This window comes from Tachypleus tridentatus, chromosome 8, assembly GCF_004210375.1.
Source record: "Tachypleus tridentatus isolate NWPU-2018 chromosome 8, ASM421037v1, whole genome shotgun sequence".
In the NCBI taxonomy this organism is placed as follows: Eukaryota; Metazoa; Arthropoda; class Merostomata; order Xiphosura; family Limulidae; genus Tachypleus; species Tachypleus tridentatus.
Genome location: NC_134832.1, coordinates 121,976,436 through 121,994,913, shown reverse-complemented (window position 1 = coordinate 121,994,913; position 18,478 = coordinate 121,976,436). Strand labels below are relative to the sequence as shown.

Below are 18,478 nucleotides of genomic sequence, written 5' to 3'. Positions count from 1 at the left end.
GAAGAACCACGAAGCATCATTCACCCACAAGATAAAACATTTGTTACATGTAGAAAACTGTATGAACTAAGGGACTCATTTACATTTCCATAATGGAAAGCTTCTTGTACATTTTTTGAACCAAATATAATTCTTTAAAAGTTTTTGATAAAAAATAACACTAGAAGTTCATACATAAGTCTTCAGTCATACCACAACTGTGAAAATATAACCCTCTAACAAACATACTTCAATAACATAACCAACTAATTAAAATTACAAACAAAAGAGAAAAAAAATATAAATGACAAAGATAAATTCTTACTAGGTAATAAACAAACAACCCACCATGCTAATTTCTGTATGTGTTACTATGTATATCTTAATACACAGGAAAATGTTTTTGTAAGATTCAAGTTTTCAAACTGCAACATATTAAACTTTATTATTATGATAATACAATAAACTAACTTTTAACACTGTTTCAATATTCCTAAAGTTAAGAAAAAAAGAAATGTCATTCTCTTCTTATCAATAAAAGTGTTAATACCCATAACAGTCATTCCGAGATACATTTTTATTGCAAGTGGGTTTCTCATCATCAAGAATTACTTTACCATAGCAATTATATGAGAAGTGCAAGTCTTTTGTGTTTCTTTGTGTACTGCATTATCTGTTTTAAAAACTCCATTATGCCTGAACTTACCTACATTATACTAATTAATAACCTAACATCTGCCTGCAATGCCCCCTACAATCCAGTACCCGTTTATACTATCAGCAACAAGACATGTCCGTCAATGGTCACATTTAAATTCTCTTTAACTTTTAGCACTGTCTATAAAATTTATCAAAGACATTACATGTATTGAGAAAAAGAATAATGTCGTTAATGAATCAAAACAAACCGATGATTAATCACTCACCTCTGGGGAAAAAGGTTCATACTGGTTTAACCTTTCAGGATCAGTGACTGAGTGGTTGTACACCTGCTGAATGATATGTCTCAACAATCCTGTTGTTGCTTGGCTGTCAACAACAGATGGGCTAGAAGATCCTTTACGCTAAAACCAAAATGGGATTCTTAAGAAACTTACAAGCTGCAGTAAGTGAAATTCATGAACGAGTGAAATGTTTAGAGTACTTACAAAGTAAGTTCATAACCTTATCTTAAAACAATTACTTCTTGTGAAGCTCCCATCTAAATGTTTATTAATATATTTAAACATTTTTAATCCACTAAAGCATTTGATATTTTCAATATGTGTGGTTTAATTTTCCAGATTTATCACCGAGCTATGTTCTTTACAACTTAATATTCTTGTAAGCACTCAATTGTCTTAGACTGGAAAACTTGTCTGTAACTGCACTAGTCTTTACACTGGAGTTTCAAAAACTGTTAGACTTAGAACAGAAAGTTCACAGGTGATTTCAGATATTGTTAATACATGTATTTACATTAAACTAAACAATTATATTTAACTGTTGTACAAAACAATAAAAAACTCACCAGTTGTAGTGCACTGTCAATAGCATGGTTGTATAAATCACACAGAGCTTTCATACTTTTGTAGCTGCAAAAAAAAGTAAAAATAAATCCTTTATATTAAAAATGGAATCATGTATTTGCCTTCTATCCTACAAAAGTAGCAGCTATTTAATCATAGCCAAGAAATTTCATACAGAAATATAAATTATCAAAATTTGTCAGATATATGTGCCCTCACACAGATGCTTATAATAACCCACAATATTTTAGTAGAAAATGAGTAATTTATTTGAAATTCATATGCTTTTATTAATACACCAGCTCTATATAATATATCCAATTTTATTAATATTTATTTTCATTCAGATGATGAGAATTTATTTTTAGGTAAACTGGTTTTCATGATTGTCATTGAGCAATTGTTTTATAGATTTAAAAAAACGGCTGGTATGGATAGTGAAAGAACTGTGTAGAGAAGCAACCAAAGAAGGTTGAAACGTTTGTTCCTCTACTAGTGTTTTCTCTACCTATACCAGTCATTTTTTTTACATATATAATTTTCTACATGAGTGGGTTTTCTCATCATCATGAACATTTTTTTTGTTGTTGTCTTTTGACTTATGAATGGGTTTTTATCAGATTACAAAGCAGAATAGCAGCTAAACTCATTAATACATTTTTTATAACCAGTTATTGTATTTAAAACATTAGAAAGACAATAACCCACATAAAAATGCCAACTAATGGATTTTAAAAGTATATGTTAATACTCAAAGCAATGTTTATCATAATATATAATAATTTATAAAAAGAGTATCTAACATTAAAAGGGTTAGAGTGGAATGACAAACAAATATTCGAACTACAAATTTAAAAAACAAGTAAGGAAAATATCAAAACTGCAACCCACAGAAAGTTCACCAAAATGTTTAATGTGTCATTGTGAAAGAACATTTCAAACATTCTTGCAATACTTGTGTCACCATACAAATAAATTTTTACTCAAAGTCACATAAAAGTGCCTTGTTCAAAAAGCATTAGTGGGTTAAAAAATTTGATTTAAATCTACTTGCCACATGTGTTCTTTACTTGTACTTGATCTTTTAGAAAACATTTACAGTACATCATAAGAATTCAGATTCTACATTTGAAGTTTTAAGTATTATTTGAGCTAACAAATCACATCTGTATTAGTACCACAAAAGCCTTACAGTGTCAAATATTTTGCTTAAGTGTACACATAGCATACTATAAAAACCAGCCATATAATAAACAGCACGTTTAAAAACCATGCCAACTAAAATAAGCCATTGTTGTATTGCTAACATAATACAATAATAGATAGACTTCCTGTCTAGCCCATTAATTTATCACACCAACACCAGGTGGCTATTGCAGAGTACATGAGAAGGTCCACCTGCCATTTGACCTTGTATGCTTACTGCCTAAGGCACAGGAAGTTATAAAGAACAGTTATATCCAAACTTTGTTAAACCCCTCTCTTAACCCAAGTATTGTACTAGTTGAAGTTGCTATCTGAATAATAGTGTTTGTTGTGGTTGAAGTGGATAGCAGCAATACTTATTTTGTGATGTTGATATTCAGTTAATAAGCCTGCTGTTCTTTTTAGAACATATTCTCAAAGCCTGTTTGAATAGCTGAGGCAAGTGTACAAATCAAATATACACACTGTTTTGCAATACATTTATACAAGTCATTTTAACCTAAAAAATAAACTGTATATAAAGTATACTGATTATAATATTTTTGAAACATTACTTTGTTCCTTTAAAATTGAACATACTTTAATACAGAAATATATTCAATGCTGAAATTCTTATACTCAAATATATTTCCACCTTCATATTATTGTTTTATATTTTTAAAAAATTATGAAGCATCTTTTTAGTGTTTTAAAAATTACCTAACTTACAGAAGTAAGTGTGGAAAAGTTTTATTAAACTGAACAATACTATTGAAAATAAAGTTGAAGACAAGTAAGAGCTGAAGGGTATAAATTAAAAGATATAACAATTTTTGCTTAAAATATTTTACTATTAGTTGCTACAATTTCCAATTTTTATGTTGTTGCATAGAGACTTTCCAAACACTATTCAATCAATTGCTATTTCTTCACTTCTTGGATTAATGACCTCGACCTTTGTAGGGTAATACCTAACTTCAATATCCTCAAACACCTTTTTCCTTTTTTAATTTAGGACCTATTAGGATTTTATGAGGTCAAAGAACAAACAACCCAAAAAATATATATATTTTGGGCTCTTGTACAGTCATGATATAAAATGTTTATGCATTCAATGCACTGGCATATAAATATGTTGGATCTAACCATTTTCAGTCTTTTTAAGGGGGCATTAGAGCTTTAAAAAGCATATTCAAAATTTTTTTGTCAATTAGTTGGCCATATGTTGACCAACTTACATGGGATTTAGGTACAAACATACTCTTCTACAGATCCCACACATTAGCAAACATAAATTTTGAACTTAGCCATTTCTAATAACTATGAGATGGTCCCAATTCCACAACAAGCATAATTTTAGGTTTATTAACAATTATCATTTTAAAATTTCAGCCAATTTACATGGAATTTGGTACAAAGATACTTTTTGTTTATTTTTACAAGCAGTGATAAACACAGTTTGCAATTCTTCTATGTTTTTTATGGTTCTTCTGGGGTCCAAGTTGGCCAAGTAGCAACTGTGTGGTAAAGACATGTTGCATTCACCTACAAATCTTGGCCTCCTTAAATTAATTTGTTCACTCAATGGTACATGTTCATGAAAACCCTCAAATTCCAAAATTTACATCTTTTAAAAAAAATTTCTGACCTCTTAAAAATTCAAGGAAATTATTCATTGACAATTCAGTAACAACAGTTTGTTTGAAACTGAGCACAAAGCTACACAATGAACTATCTGTGTCTGGACACCACGGGTATCAAAACCTGGGTTTTTAGCAGTGCGAGTCTGCAGACATACCATTGTGCCACTGAGGAGTAATAATATCAAATGTGTTAAGATGTTGCTACATATTACTTGAACATTTTTAAAAAAATTTCTAGCCTGGGAATAACACAAATTGCAAAATTATGACACCTAAATGTGTCATAACTCAAGCACAATGTGCAACTATATCTAATTAATATGCAGTTCTTACAAAACTACAAGTCACTAATACCTTATTACTTTATTTTTCAATCAACTTGATTTGAAAACACCCTAAAAGATGTCATATGGAACTTACCTTCTTGTATCATAATCATTCAGTACATGATTCTTTATAACTGACTTCAACTCAGGAAAGTCCTCACAGACCCACCTAAAGGAAACCAGAATAATCACCTAAGATTTAACTAGTTACATGACATTAGAGAAAGGTAAGAATTTTATTAATATTTTAAAAACTACATAAATAATGGACTTTAAAATCATTTTTTCAGTCTTTAATACATATAGTTATGTGTGTGCATGTTTATTTTGTTTAGTTTTTATCCCATTAAAGCTATAAAAATATCCTTGCAAAATCCTATATCATGAAACTCATTTTACTTTTAATGTCATTCATGAAAAAGTTGAAAATTTTTAGAAATAGTCAACAGTCATTCTATCTTTACCAGTCCAACTGGTACAAATATTAAAACAATAGAGTTATTCATTTAATTAAAAATATTAAGTTACTTTTGTCTCAGTATAACATACTTACTTTATCTAGTTGAAAGACTAAATGTAGAATTGCTGTCCTTCATAATGAAGTAGAAACTCAAGATGTATTACTTGCTACTCCATAGTGATTACGAATGCCACTAATATCCACCTGCTATTCTTACACTTTATTGTATCTTTATTTACTGCTTCAATCAGGGGTAAAGGAACAAGTACTAAATTGTACTGTTGGCCAAGGTTTCTGTATCTTATCTCTCCCATCTGGTCTTCCTTTACCAAATGAAGGTGACTCTTTTACACTACTTCTATTGACCACACCTTCAAATACCCTAAACACTATTTATAGTTTAGAAGAAAAGGGACATCTGCTTTTTTTTAAATGGTTTTACAACAGGCTGTAAATAAAATAACCCTCAACTTTAAATGGAAGTAGTATGCTGTCTCAATTAACTGGCTAGTGCTCCATATAGTAAACAAGAAGCCCACTAGGTAGGTATCTAGCTAGAGTAATTCAGAACTCTGAAAAGAAGGCCACACAATCTTATATAACCATCAGCCCTACAGTTGCAGCTCCAGCTGGGAACAGCGCAGTTATTTGGAGGAAAAGCTACCTAATGGCTCTTTACAACTAAATTTACTATCCACTACTGTTAAAAGACTAGCTTTTGTACTTTGCCCTGTAAAACATCAAACATAAATCTAACTATAAACACAATTACATATCTTAAAATTTCAAAAATTAAAATTTGACAAGTGACTTGACAAAAAAAAGCAAAGAAATCAGTGGTGTAAGAATTTCATTGAATAAGAAAAATGATTGTTAAAGTTTAACACGTCCAATCCTTCGATTTTTAACTTCTAAAGTTATGTTAAAAGAATGAATTTACTGCTTAGACATGTAAATATATAATTCTGCAACACCATGTCATAACTATAGCGAATTTTAGGCTTCACTTATTGATTTTAAGTTCCCACACTTACAGCTATATATTTCAGATGAAATGAAATTTTACTTTAAAAAACTGTGAAAATAGTTCAGGCCAAGCAGAGTCGGTGTAACAACATATGAACTGGTATTCAAACTACATATTATTGATGAATTGAGGTTGTTTGACTGAAAAAAAAAAAAAACATGCTTATCCTCTAGTATCTTTCTTTTACATTAGCTCTCTGCAGATTGTGTCAAGCTTCAGAAATACAAATCGTGTACATCAATTAATAATGTTTTTATTAAAACTGAAATGAAAATATGACCGATCCTTTAATGTTCAGACAAAAATTGAACTATTGGTTTCTCTACACGCAATTCTCTCTTACAATGATATTTCACAAGTTTCCTTGGTTATTTTTAATGCCACCTGAAAGAGGCATCAAATCTTTTATCTCCCATCTGACCCACACCAGCACACGTGCAACTTCCCTCGCGTCGCGTGCTTCACGGACGAGTTGAAAGACCTGATCGGGAGGCACGCCAGATTATGGCCTTGAGTTTCAGCGAGTTCAAGCGGCCAAGCGCCCCGAGCCCGAGGGGACGAAGGAGGGAGAAAAAAGTGAAGATTCTGGCTTCTCGTGCCTCACGACAACACAAAGAGAGAGATAGCCCAGAAGACGGGCAGCCAGAAGGCAGACAGGCAACCTTCAAGGTAGAAGACAAAACGTGTTCACGTTGTAAAGTTGCCATGGTAATATGACCGTCCCCGCTTGTTTTCAGACTTTTTTTCTTCTTTTTCTCAAACATGTTATTTTCAAAAACTGTCTGCAAGGGGCTACATTTCTTATTCTCACGCTCAAGTCTTAGAACAAAACTTGAAAATGTTCTTTTTGTCAGACCAGACGCTAACCTCAGAAGAAGAAGAAAAGCTGCCCAACTGAAAATGCTAAAAAATAGCGTACATAGACAAAAAGTTGATAACCACCTGCGCTTGCAAAATTCGCTACGAATAAGCAGGTGTACAAACGATGCCGGCGTCCGAATTAACATACAAGTCTCCACCTACATTTATTATTTGTTACCTATTCTATAAACAAAGATCGCTCCACGATGAAATAAACCTGCATATACTAACTGTTGAATAGTTATCAAGGTTTATAATTTATTGCCATTCAAATATTTGTCTACGACATTAAAGTATAAATATATAACATTTTAACACGAAGTTTTTTCTTTCTTAAGAAACAATAATAGCCGTATTCTTCGCATGTCCCCTCTCTCCCTCTGGTGAGAATAAAGTGAAAATACAGTCTAGTGTGTATTTTCCAACATATCTTAACAAACATGCCAGTGTTTGCAAAAAGATCTGTTCCATTAATTCAACACGGTCTCGCCCTGAAAGTACAGTGCATTTATTCTTCGCTTAACAACATGCCTTAAATCAGGTAACGGTGTACATACGAAGTTGTAACCAACATCATCCATTCATTGGTATAGCTAATACTAAAGCGTCAGTAGCACGTTCTCACGCCACAACAGGCGAACACCTGAAAATAAGAGGCTTGGCCACCAAGTCAAAAGCACCAGAGCGCAGATCGGTTCAAGAAAAACTGTCACGTGACTTTCGACCAGCCCTTCAAAGGCTGAGAACGCGCACCGACCCTCTCTGTGTGTGTATGTGTGTGTAGGGTCACAATATTTTTTATTACATAAATTCTGCAAAAACAAATATCAAATATCCATGAAACAAATGTTTCTGAAGTATATATTATAACTATTATAACGACACTAGGAGTGTTAAAATCATAGTAGCAATGACAGGACGCCAATGTTAATCTTTTAAGGACTATTAATACAAATTTATTTTTGAATACATATTAGGTCACACACAGAGAAACTGACCCAACTAATGACACGCAAACCCTCTAGAAACAAAGAAGGATTAAAATTCGAATTGCAGAACCTAAAAACCATATTAACATATTTAATATATCCAGGTCTCAGATTTGCAGAAGACTAAACAATTTTTAAAAATAGCGTCTACATAAATCTAGTTATGTCTAGACGATAATCACTAATATGTAAACAGGACTGAGACAGGCTGTCTGGACAGTTTTATCATTTCCAGAAGGACATTTCGAAATGGTGAACTTTGCTTCTGTTTTACATGTTCAATAAAAAAGGGACATAACAATGACCAGTTAATTACATTAAAAGTCAAAACTGGATAAAATCGTCTCAGAATGTTGTCTAATGAAGTGTATAATGCCATTGTTACCAAATAAAATGTTTAAACGCTACATTGTGCAACATATATTTAGTGACTGCATACATACAATGAACACAAATTACTTTCAACTGATGCAGGCAGGACCTTTGACTTGAAAGAAATAAAAGCGGAAACCATACAAGTTGGATATCGATAGATATTTTAAACTAAATTCCAATACACATTTCAACTTTTATAGCAATCTCCTATAAAAGTACTTACAAGAAAAAAAACCTCGAAAGTAAAACTATATATTTCTAAATTGAAGATAAAGTCAGTTTATTTGCTTTTTTCTTTCTTTTTTTTTTTGAGAGGCGCACGCCTCATTTCCTTACTGAAAATACATTTTTCATAAATAATATCCTGAAATGCATTTTAGTGTTGTAACTCTGCAGATATGCCACTGGGGGTGAAAGTTAAAGCAATAATAATCTTGATAAATGTCGTACTCAGATTTTTCTTATCCCCATGGCTAGGTGGTTAGGGGGCTCGACTCAAAATCTGAGGGTTTCATGTTCGAATCCCCGTCCGACCAAACATGCTCACCCTTTCAGTTGCGGAAGCATTATAATGTGATCGTCAATCCAACTATTCGTTTATAAAAGAGTTGCCCAAAAGTTGACGGTGAGTGTGTGACGCAGGTACCTCTCGTGTAGTTTTGTGCGAAACTGAAAAAAAAAATCAAAAAATCACCTATTCCCGCCAAACACCCACAGTGGTTGGCTTTTCCCTGATGTCAACACAATAGACCAATACCAGTTTTCTCCATTCCCCGTCCAACCAAAAATACTTATCGATAAGGCCAGGTAAATAAATAGAAGCCTCCCAGTTTCTCCCCCTGGCAATTTATAATTCAAAGTCAACAGTGTCACCACTACCTAGCCTTACTCTCAAATTGATTACACTAATAATTAAAATTAAAAAAAAAAAATTGTTGTTGCAAGGTTGGTTTCTTAATTTTGTAACAATTAACATTCGTTATTCCTCGCTCGTCAAACAACAAATAGATGGATTCTTAAAGGCATAATACAACATGCGCCGCAATGTAAGCGAACTAATTTACGAAGTTTTAAGACGCTTCGCTCGCCAGCTCTACGATAAAGAATACTGACGTTACACATATCAAAATAATTATGTATCTTAAGGACATACACCTAGGTGTAACTGAACAACGCATTACTGCGTGTTTCTCACGTGCATGCCGATCTTGTGTATATCGGTTGTGGCACCCGGAACCTCCATGCAAAATACTTAACCGCTCGTGGCCTGCAGCGTGCAGACGTACACGCACATACACATGTACAGATGCATTGGAAAATCCAAAGACTCTGTTACTCTGTAACTTTAAGGCAGTTTAAAAATTTCAACATGAAGAAACATACTAGTCGGATCATTCACAAACTTCTGAAAAGAAAAACAAGAAGTGTAATATGTTTACAAATCTGATTGCACATAAACTGTAATAAGTACTTTCATAACCCTAAGCAATTAATCACCCAAGTAATAATAGTGAAGTCCCAATCATACATAAACCTATCTTACTCCCACACACACACACTGTGTTCTGCTCACCACAGGTATCAAAACCCAATTTTTTGTGTTTTAACTCTGCAGATATGCCACTAGGGGTCAGATAGAGCAATAATAATCTCGATAAATGTCGTACTCAGGATTTTGTTCTCAAAATTTCAACAGAAACATACAGAATACATTTCCTAGTACCTATTATTATTATTAGCCCTATTATTCCTACTTTGAAATTATATCAAACAAACCAACACCGGTCCATTTGTAAGTTACGTTTATTTCTATTTGCTATGGAACTTCCGGGGAGGTTAAATGAATAACAATTCCCACGCCATCTCGTATTTTTTTAATAATAAAATTTTGCACAACAACGCTAAATAAGTGTGTGCAGGAGATTATGCCAGTAAAATAATTATCTGTGAAAACATGTTATTCACTTGGATTTGTTGGTTTTCAAATATAGTAAATATTAAAAAAAAACAAAATCGCATAATTGTTTATAAACAAGAAAGATAAACGTCCGCAAAACATATAAACAATTATAACCGTCTTTCCTGTCTTGTTTGACACAGCTTTGCGGGTGTTCAGGCCTGGTAGCATTTGTACACACAGATAGCTCGTAAGGAATAATATGACAAGCGGGCATTGCTGCTACTAACCACAGTGTATACGCGTATTGCATACACGCTTGTTTCTTTGCGTCCAACAGTTCGCGCACAAATTCTAAGTCCCGTCGATTTGCGTCACGCACAAAGGCTGTATTGAAGTGACTGACGTACATTGGCTCATTAGTCAATTCTGCGCATGCGACAGAAGACAAGGTAATGTTGGTGAAATCGAAACCCACTCTCACGAGTTCCAATTATGTTTTACGTAAACTTGTGACGATTCTCATTTGCAAGAGCGTCAAGTTGTTAAACAATAAAGATAGATACCTCTCTGTGTTTGTATATATGACAGTTATATATATCATATATATAAGATGAACACCGTATCGAGGTCTCTGAATAAAAGGATTTGTTTGTTTGTTTGTGAATTTCGCACAAAGCTACTTAAGGGTTATCTGTGCTAGTCGTCCCTAATTTAGCAGTGTAAGACTAGAGGGAAGGCAGCTAGCCATCACCACCCACCGCCAACTCTTGGGCTACTCTTTTACCAACGAATAGTGGGATTGACCGTAAGATTATAATGCTCCCACAGCTGAAAGGGCGAGCATGTTTGGTGTGACGGGGATGCGAACCCGCGACCCTCAGGTTACGAGTCGCACGCCTCAACACGCTTGGCCATGAGGGGCACTGAATAAAAGGTATTGAAGCGCAATTAGTTATTCACCAACGCGAAAAAAAAAAGCGAAAAACAAACAAACGCGAACTGTGTACAAAACGAGGGGAAACGTTACAACAAAAAAGTATCAAGTTGAATTTTGTTTATCTTCTGATTTAAGCTTTTTTTTTTTCTTGGCAGACAAACTATATAACCGTTTCCCGTTGGCCACTTCCGGTCCACAAACAGGATGTGAGGGAGCCTACAATTGCTATAAACAACTAACTAGGTTAGGCCCAGTACCAATAACTAATGATATTATTAAGATCATCTCTCAACTCTTTCGTTCATGAAAGATACATGTTTAACGTGTAAAACATGGAATCTAGTTTATAAAACAAAACATTACACAATCTCCATGTTATATCACAATAGCCGTAATAATTTAATTCTACAGAAACCAAGAACGTCAAAAATTCTTGTTAAAATATCACAAACTGTTGCTAATTTAAAAATATTTGCCACTTAGAATGTACGTGGGAAGCTAGGCTTATGAAACAACAAATTACGTCTTTAAAATATAAAATATTAATCAATCTTTAAATATATATTTACTCTCATGTAAACGCGAAATCATCCCAGATAAGAATTATTTACACCCGTTAAGATTTGACTTACTATGCTTGTGTTACGTGTGAAGCTATCAGTGTTATGCCTACCACTAGGACAGAGCTCCGAATTTTAACACTATAAGCACTCAAGCCTTTCACTGAGCCATGTTTGGAAATGTCTCCGTTAACAGAATATTACTGATGTATAAAAATACATAACCCTAACCAGCACTTATCGCTTCAGGATTTGCTTTTATTTACACAGAAACGTGCACAGGTAGTAAAGAGCTTAGAAATGAAGTTATTTACTGTCCTTTCTCTTTACGTTAGTAACTACTAAAACAGCAGTTATGTTATACACAACAATCCATAAATTGTAGGGGCTTCTAAATTTGGAGTTGGTTTATAATATCTCCTCTCCCCAAGTTTATACTTCTAATAAGATAATTTAAACAAAATTAGAAATATAATAGTAGCGCATAACAACTCAAGAAAACTGACTTAGGAAATAATCACCAAGCTTAAGTTATATCAACATTCTATCAAACGTTCTAAAATATAAACTAACACGGATAAATAACGAAAATTAAACACGTCACTATAATAAGAGCGAAGTGGCATGTGACGTCACGAACAACACAAAAATGTCAGCTGATACTTCGTAACCTAAAATGGATTTTTTTTTTCAATTGCTAAACCTTATATTTAAAATTTTTAGATGCAAGGTTATTTCTAACACCAAATGATTAACTGCACATGCGCGAAGTGCCTAATATAGTCTTGACGTACGAACCAACGATTATGCGTCAACTAATCGGCACTAATTCTTCACTAAGAGGTCAGTGTTTAAACTTATTCGTCATTGCTGTATAGCACAGAAATGGTAAAAAGACAGGTTAAGCAAAATATACGGAATCAGTCCTGATTGTTCAGAATAAAGTTCTTTAGCTTTTCTTTATGTAATCCAAATGCACCATCATTATCATGCTATTCACACTCAGTCCTGGGGGCTTTAGAATGAGTTTGTATTACCGGTACAAACTCACCACACGAAGCACACATTTCTCCACATTGACTAAAGACACCCGTGAGAGAATTAAGACCACCAGGTATCATATACAATCTTTAAAACCAGGAAGTTGGTCATGTTGTTAATTACTGCTTGCCCAGTGTGCCTGTCGTTATCTGTGAGAATACACTCTTCATAGAATAGTGGGGGTAGGGGGATTTCCGGATACAAAAACAAGATATTAATACATATGTATATAAACATAAGAGTTATACTAATTGTAACCTCTCAAATGTATGCGTATAATAAACCAAAAATTACACTTTACATAAAGTGGGTCGTTTGAAGTCAAACAACACAATGGGTAGTATGTACTCTGTCCACTACGAGTATCGAAACCTGTACAGTTGGGGAAAGAAAGAAAAAGGATAACAGTATTTATAAAGAATGATAATTGGGGCCAAAAAGAGAGAGATATGTGTGCGTGAGAGAGAGAGAGAATGATAGATGATTAAAACACATTAATGTTAACCATGTCTAACGTATCGCTAAATGGTTATCGTACACACATGGACCAAGGTTGTTGTTTTCATATGACAGTGTGGAAATCTTTCTTCCCATTTTTTTTCTTTTCTAGATAATAACTTTTGATGTGAAAAAAACTTAGATCCATTAAAACTGTACCACATTAGAGATACTTGTAAAAGGAAAACAATTGGATATACAGGGTGGCCCGTAAGTCCCTACCCATCCATATATCTTATGTATCCAGTGTATCTGTGTGCTGTCCCTCATTCTCGCTGCACTCATGTACCAACGCATTTGTCACAATACGCTCTTCAAGTGTAAATGGGCTTACATCGGCCATATTTCTCTGGGAAAAAAAGAAACAAATTTATAATGCATGCGTAATTGAATATAACATGATAACATATGGATGGGTAGGGACTTACGGGCCACCCTGTACAATGATGTCACGTTTACGGACATACTGAGATAATCAGTTACTCCTCCCCCTTAAAAAGAGTTAATTTTTCTTGTCCCCTTTTTTAAAACTTACATATTTATTATTTTTAGCTTCGACGTGATTTCGTGTTATTTTTGTTTATTGTTTTTCTCAATACGAGAACACTAAGAGGCATCTTGTTTTTCTATATTGGTAAACGATGTGAGAAGCAACAACTGATATTATGTTCTGTAAACAACTACTATCTCCATTTTTTTCGTTATAACCAGTTTCATTTATGTATTGGATTATTATGTTCAATATAATTTTTGAACATGTTCATAATTAAATTTCTCATTTACGAATTTTAAGAGCTTATGATTGAAAGTAAAATTAATGTATAACAATCATACAACGACACTATATCCTGCTGTACCCTATGTTAACGAAGCCTTTAGCACAATACCAGAACTCATCAAACCAGCTGGGATACAATAGACACAGTAACAGTTCAGATGCTATTTATATTATCGGTTTATATGAACAACTGTATTTGGTGTGAACTAGATTAAGCTAGTGAAGTGCAAGTTTTATGGCATTAATGGTTTAGTACATGGATTTAGGTCTAACCTAAATTTCTTACAGCTGCGTTAGCTGACACTTGTGAGATATTTGGAGTTGGACTAGAACTAACGTTTACAGCTAGGGTTACAGAACTGACGATTCGATTCAGTATAATAATGATTGGTTTTATTTCGGCTTTCTTTATATCATATATAACATCATATACTTATAGTTATGCAGGAATGGTATCACTGATGTATAAACAACATCCTAAAGTTAACTTAAGTCTCTTCGTAATAAGATCATAAGTACATTTTAACCGACGACTATACAGAGTACTAAAAATCGGAAATACGATTGAAATATCCACGAAAGGCAGTTTTATAAAATAATAAAAACATCCTGCTCTTGTATAATGTTTATAAGTTCCAGACTAGTCCAAAAAATTATAATTACAAGTTTGTATTTCTCACGAAGAACAATTAATTTAATTAGGCAGCAGAACATTATCCAACAATAAAACAAGCAGGGATCAGTACCCGCGAGTCTTTCGCGTAGCAAATTACAAAGCGAAGGGGCAGTAACTTCTGTTGACAGTACACGTTTAATGTGGAGAAAAACTCGACTGACGGATCTACGCACACTGGTATGTGGGGTAGGTCTACGACCCCAACCCCTTCAAGGTTACCAACATTCATATCACAACGTAAAGCGTTACCACGAAGCCGTGCTTTTAGAGACCTCACCTAAGTTTTTATATATATACAGAGGAGAGGCATTTCAGAAAGACCAACCAACTTCCAGAAGAAAATAAGGCTGCCGAAGCCATAGAACAAAACTACGTTTCAAGACGTGTGTTTCTCATCAAGCAAGGCAATCTGTTTATGAATCCAGGTACTCTCTTTCAAGCACATATAAAGAAGCTTTCCGATAAAGATTGGAGTCACCGTCGGGAACTGCGACTTCTTAAGAAATACCCTTCAAAATAATTTCTGACTCTTCATACAGTAGATTATTAGCAGTTCCACGTCGTATTTAATCAAGCAAAATGTGTTTCATGTTACTTCATTTACAGAAGAAATAATAAATTCCTTCGAGGCGTAATACATTCACTTTTCACAGTGTTAAAAGTGTGAGTACAAAAAATCAAGACAATAAGAGAATTAGTAAGAGAGAAAGAGACAACTGTTGAGATTACAACTGTATTTGTGCAATGCACCTAACTGTGAAAGGTCCAATGCGGACAGCTATCAGATAATTTCACTAAATAATTACGAATTACAAAAAGAAAATTCCAATATGAGGAAGCCCATAAGTCTTTTAACGTTCATTATGGTGTTTCACGAGCTTGAGTGTTAGAAATGTACGCAACAAATCTAAATTTAATACATGCGATAATAATAAAATCTCCAAATCATTAATACTTTTGAAAAAAGGTACGAATTATTATTTTTAAATTTTCGTCAAAGTTACTGCTGCTATAAGAAACAATCCCATAACGTATTTCATTCCGTCAGTTGTTTCAGAATTTTTCTTAAAGCTACACATAAGCATCCCTAATTTTTAACCGATACTGGCAGCCATGATAGAACGCAACTGGTTAATAGAATTCACTGTCAACTGTTGTCTGGCTATTACACTTACATTGTACAACGGCCTCTAGTACCAAGCACATTTGTATATCCCAGTATTCACAGTCTAAGCACGCTAACCACCAAGCTACGCCTAGCCCAAATTTCGTTTGAAAAATATTATAAACAACGAGTTAAACAATAAAAAATAATAGCGAATGAAAATAAACGTGTCGTAAGTTTACATGCTTATTATAAAGCCTAAAACAAGGCTTAACCGCAGTTGGTTAACAGACACAGTGAAATCCACAAATTTTAACGATTTCTTAAAACTTAGTTCGTCAATGGCAGTGCAATACGAAATCTATTTTACTCACATAGTCTATAATGTTATTAATTATACATAGTTGGGTAAATATTGATCTCAAAAGTGAAGTGGCCCCGTAGCCTGCATATCTCATGCACATACATATCAACATAAACTCCTCACAGCAGCCTTGGCCCAAATGGTGGTACTTCCGGTTGAAACCAACACACTGCACATTATTCCACATACACAAATCGTCTAGCAAGTCTTTCAGTGTAAACTCTGTGATAATCCCGTTCACTGTGTTTATTGTGCATAGTATAAATAAACAGTTTCTTCTACGACCAATTTAGTATTTTCAGTTATATTCTTTTGTTTCGAAAGTTTATTTCTGGTTATTCACCTTTTTCACAGACACTAGAACGCGAGCTGTAAACTGTCTGAGAACGAGGCTGTAAGTGGCATGTTCTCAACAGAAGAAAAAGTCTTGTAAGTCTGATAAACAAACGACATATTCCAAATTTTTTAGGTTATTCGTTTGTTGTTGTTTTTTTCAGTTTGAAGATATTTACATCATAAAATTATAATTTCAAAATCTTAATGAGTTGAAACACAGATATCAATTCAGGAAATTAAATATATGTAAACATCTTATTCGGCCCATCGATATCATTCCCTGTTTCAAAGGGGAAATAATATTCAACAGTTTCATTTATTTGTTTAACCAGTATAAATATAATCAGTTATATCCATATACCCAAGCCCTCTCTGAGATTTAGAGGCCTAGGAAACTCCTATCTTTTAAGGAATTTGGGTATAAATAAAATAAAAAAGAAAATAAGACAATCATTAGCCCAAAGGAAAAGTTAAGTATAATTTTAATATTTAATTAGTACATACAATTTTCAGTTCTAGGCTGGCAGTAACATAAAGAAACTTAATTTAAAAAAAGTATAAATATGAGATCACTTTTGAGCCTGAGACCAGGACCAAATGATCCTCCTGGCCCCCTTCTAATTGCTCTTACATATATTTATCCAACAAAACGTTAAAATAATTCATACTAACAAAAGCCTACGAACAACTCTCCATGTAGTCTTCCAAAAGGTTGCATTTTAAACGTTTTCATTTCACCATTCACAGATATTCATCCCCTAACAATCATAAATACAGACTAACTCAAGGACAGCGTCAACACTAGTACTAACTTTCGCTGTGATTAGCTGGTTAACAATTAACTGCAACATCAGTCTTTTACTTAATGTCTGTTTCGTAATGCATTAAAATGTTTCACTTATTTTGATTTATGATAGGAACAATTTTCTGTAATTTGGAAAATTGAACCCCAATAACAGTAGTTACTTATACTATGTTTCGTTCCCCCCTTATTTTAAAACATTTCAGATACTTTGGGTTTAATTCAATATATTTCGCTATGCACACTACCCAACGAAAGTACCTCTTTTAAATTTTAACATTGCGTTGTAATGATGACTTATGTTAATACTTAAGTAGTGCTACCGAAGCAAACACAGCAATATGTAATACAGATACTACGATCTCGATTAACAGGCTTAGTTCATAATTCAAATGTTACTGCTATACCAGTTGCTACTGTAATATGAATACTATCTTGGATCTGTTTTCTCTGAAATGCTGAAAACTGCGCTCGATTCGGACATATATTCATAACTGTTAGGGGGTTCTAAAACGAACGTTAGGATATAAATCATGTGAATGTTACCCAACCTATACCACGTACGATACCCGTTAGGCCCAATAGTTCTGAGGTCAGCTGACAACAGCTTAAACTGCCAATAAATAAACAAACTTTTCGACACACATGCCAGTTACATATCAGTAAAGGAATGGTGGGGAGGTTAATGACCTTAACATATATACTTTTATATGTATATGTGTGTGTGTGTATATATATATATATATATATATACACACACACATCAACATAGTAAAGCCAGCACTGTACACCAGCTATTATCAGCGGTGCTACAGAACGGCGCCGGAGCGTCTGGTCACGTGGTCTACATAATGAACAAAACTTAAGGACTGATGTTGATCACCTGCATAGCAAACATTTCAGACCCCTACCAACATTTTTCCAAGTGTGTGTGTAATACTATTAAAGAACCCAAAATCGGATTCTCTCGATCACCCATTATCTTTTCCGAGGCCTGTAATTATCTTTCTCTCTAGCAATGAATGTATATATAATAAACAATGACTCCCTGACGAATTTCATCTCTACACAATGTATTACCAAGTATGTATTAGACCCAAGCACCTAGTTACGATACAATTCTACGAA

The 18,478-nt window shown here is 33.7% G+C and overlaps 1 protein-coding gene across 2 annotated transcripts in view; it reads right to left on the bottom strand.

Moving 5' to 3' along the window:
• LOC143223368 (histone-lysine N-methyltransferase, H3 lysine-79 specific-like) overlaps positions 1 to 18,478 on the bottom strand; it is a 29,353-nt gene that overhangs the window by 7,275 nt on the left and 3,600 nt on the right. For both annotated transcript variants that reach the window (XM_076451268.1, XM_076451269.1), the window contains 3 exons: positions 4,736 to 4,810; positions 1,490 to 1,553; positions 906 to 1,043 (listed from right to left, as the gene is read on the bottom strand). In XM_076451268.1, coding sequence (XP_076307383.1) covers positions 906 to 1,043; positions 1,490 to 1,553; positions 4,736 to 4,810 — 277 coding nt within the window. The remainder of the gene's footprint in view (positions 1 to 905; positions 1,044 to 1,489; positions 1,554 to 4,735; positions 4,811 to 18,478) is intronic.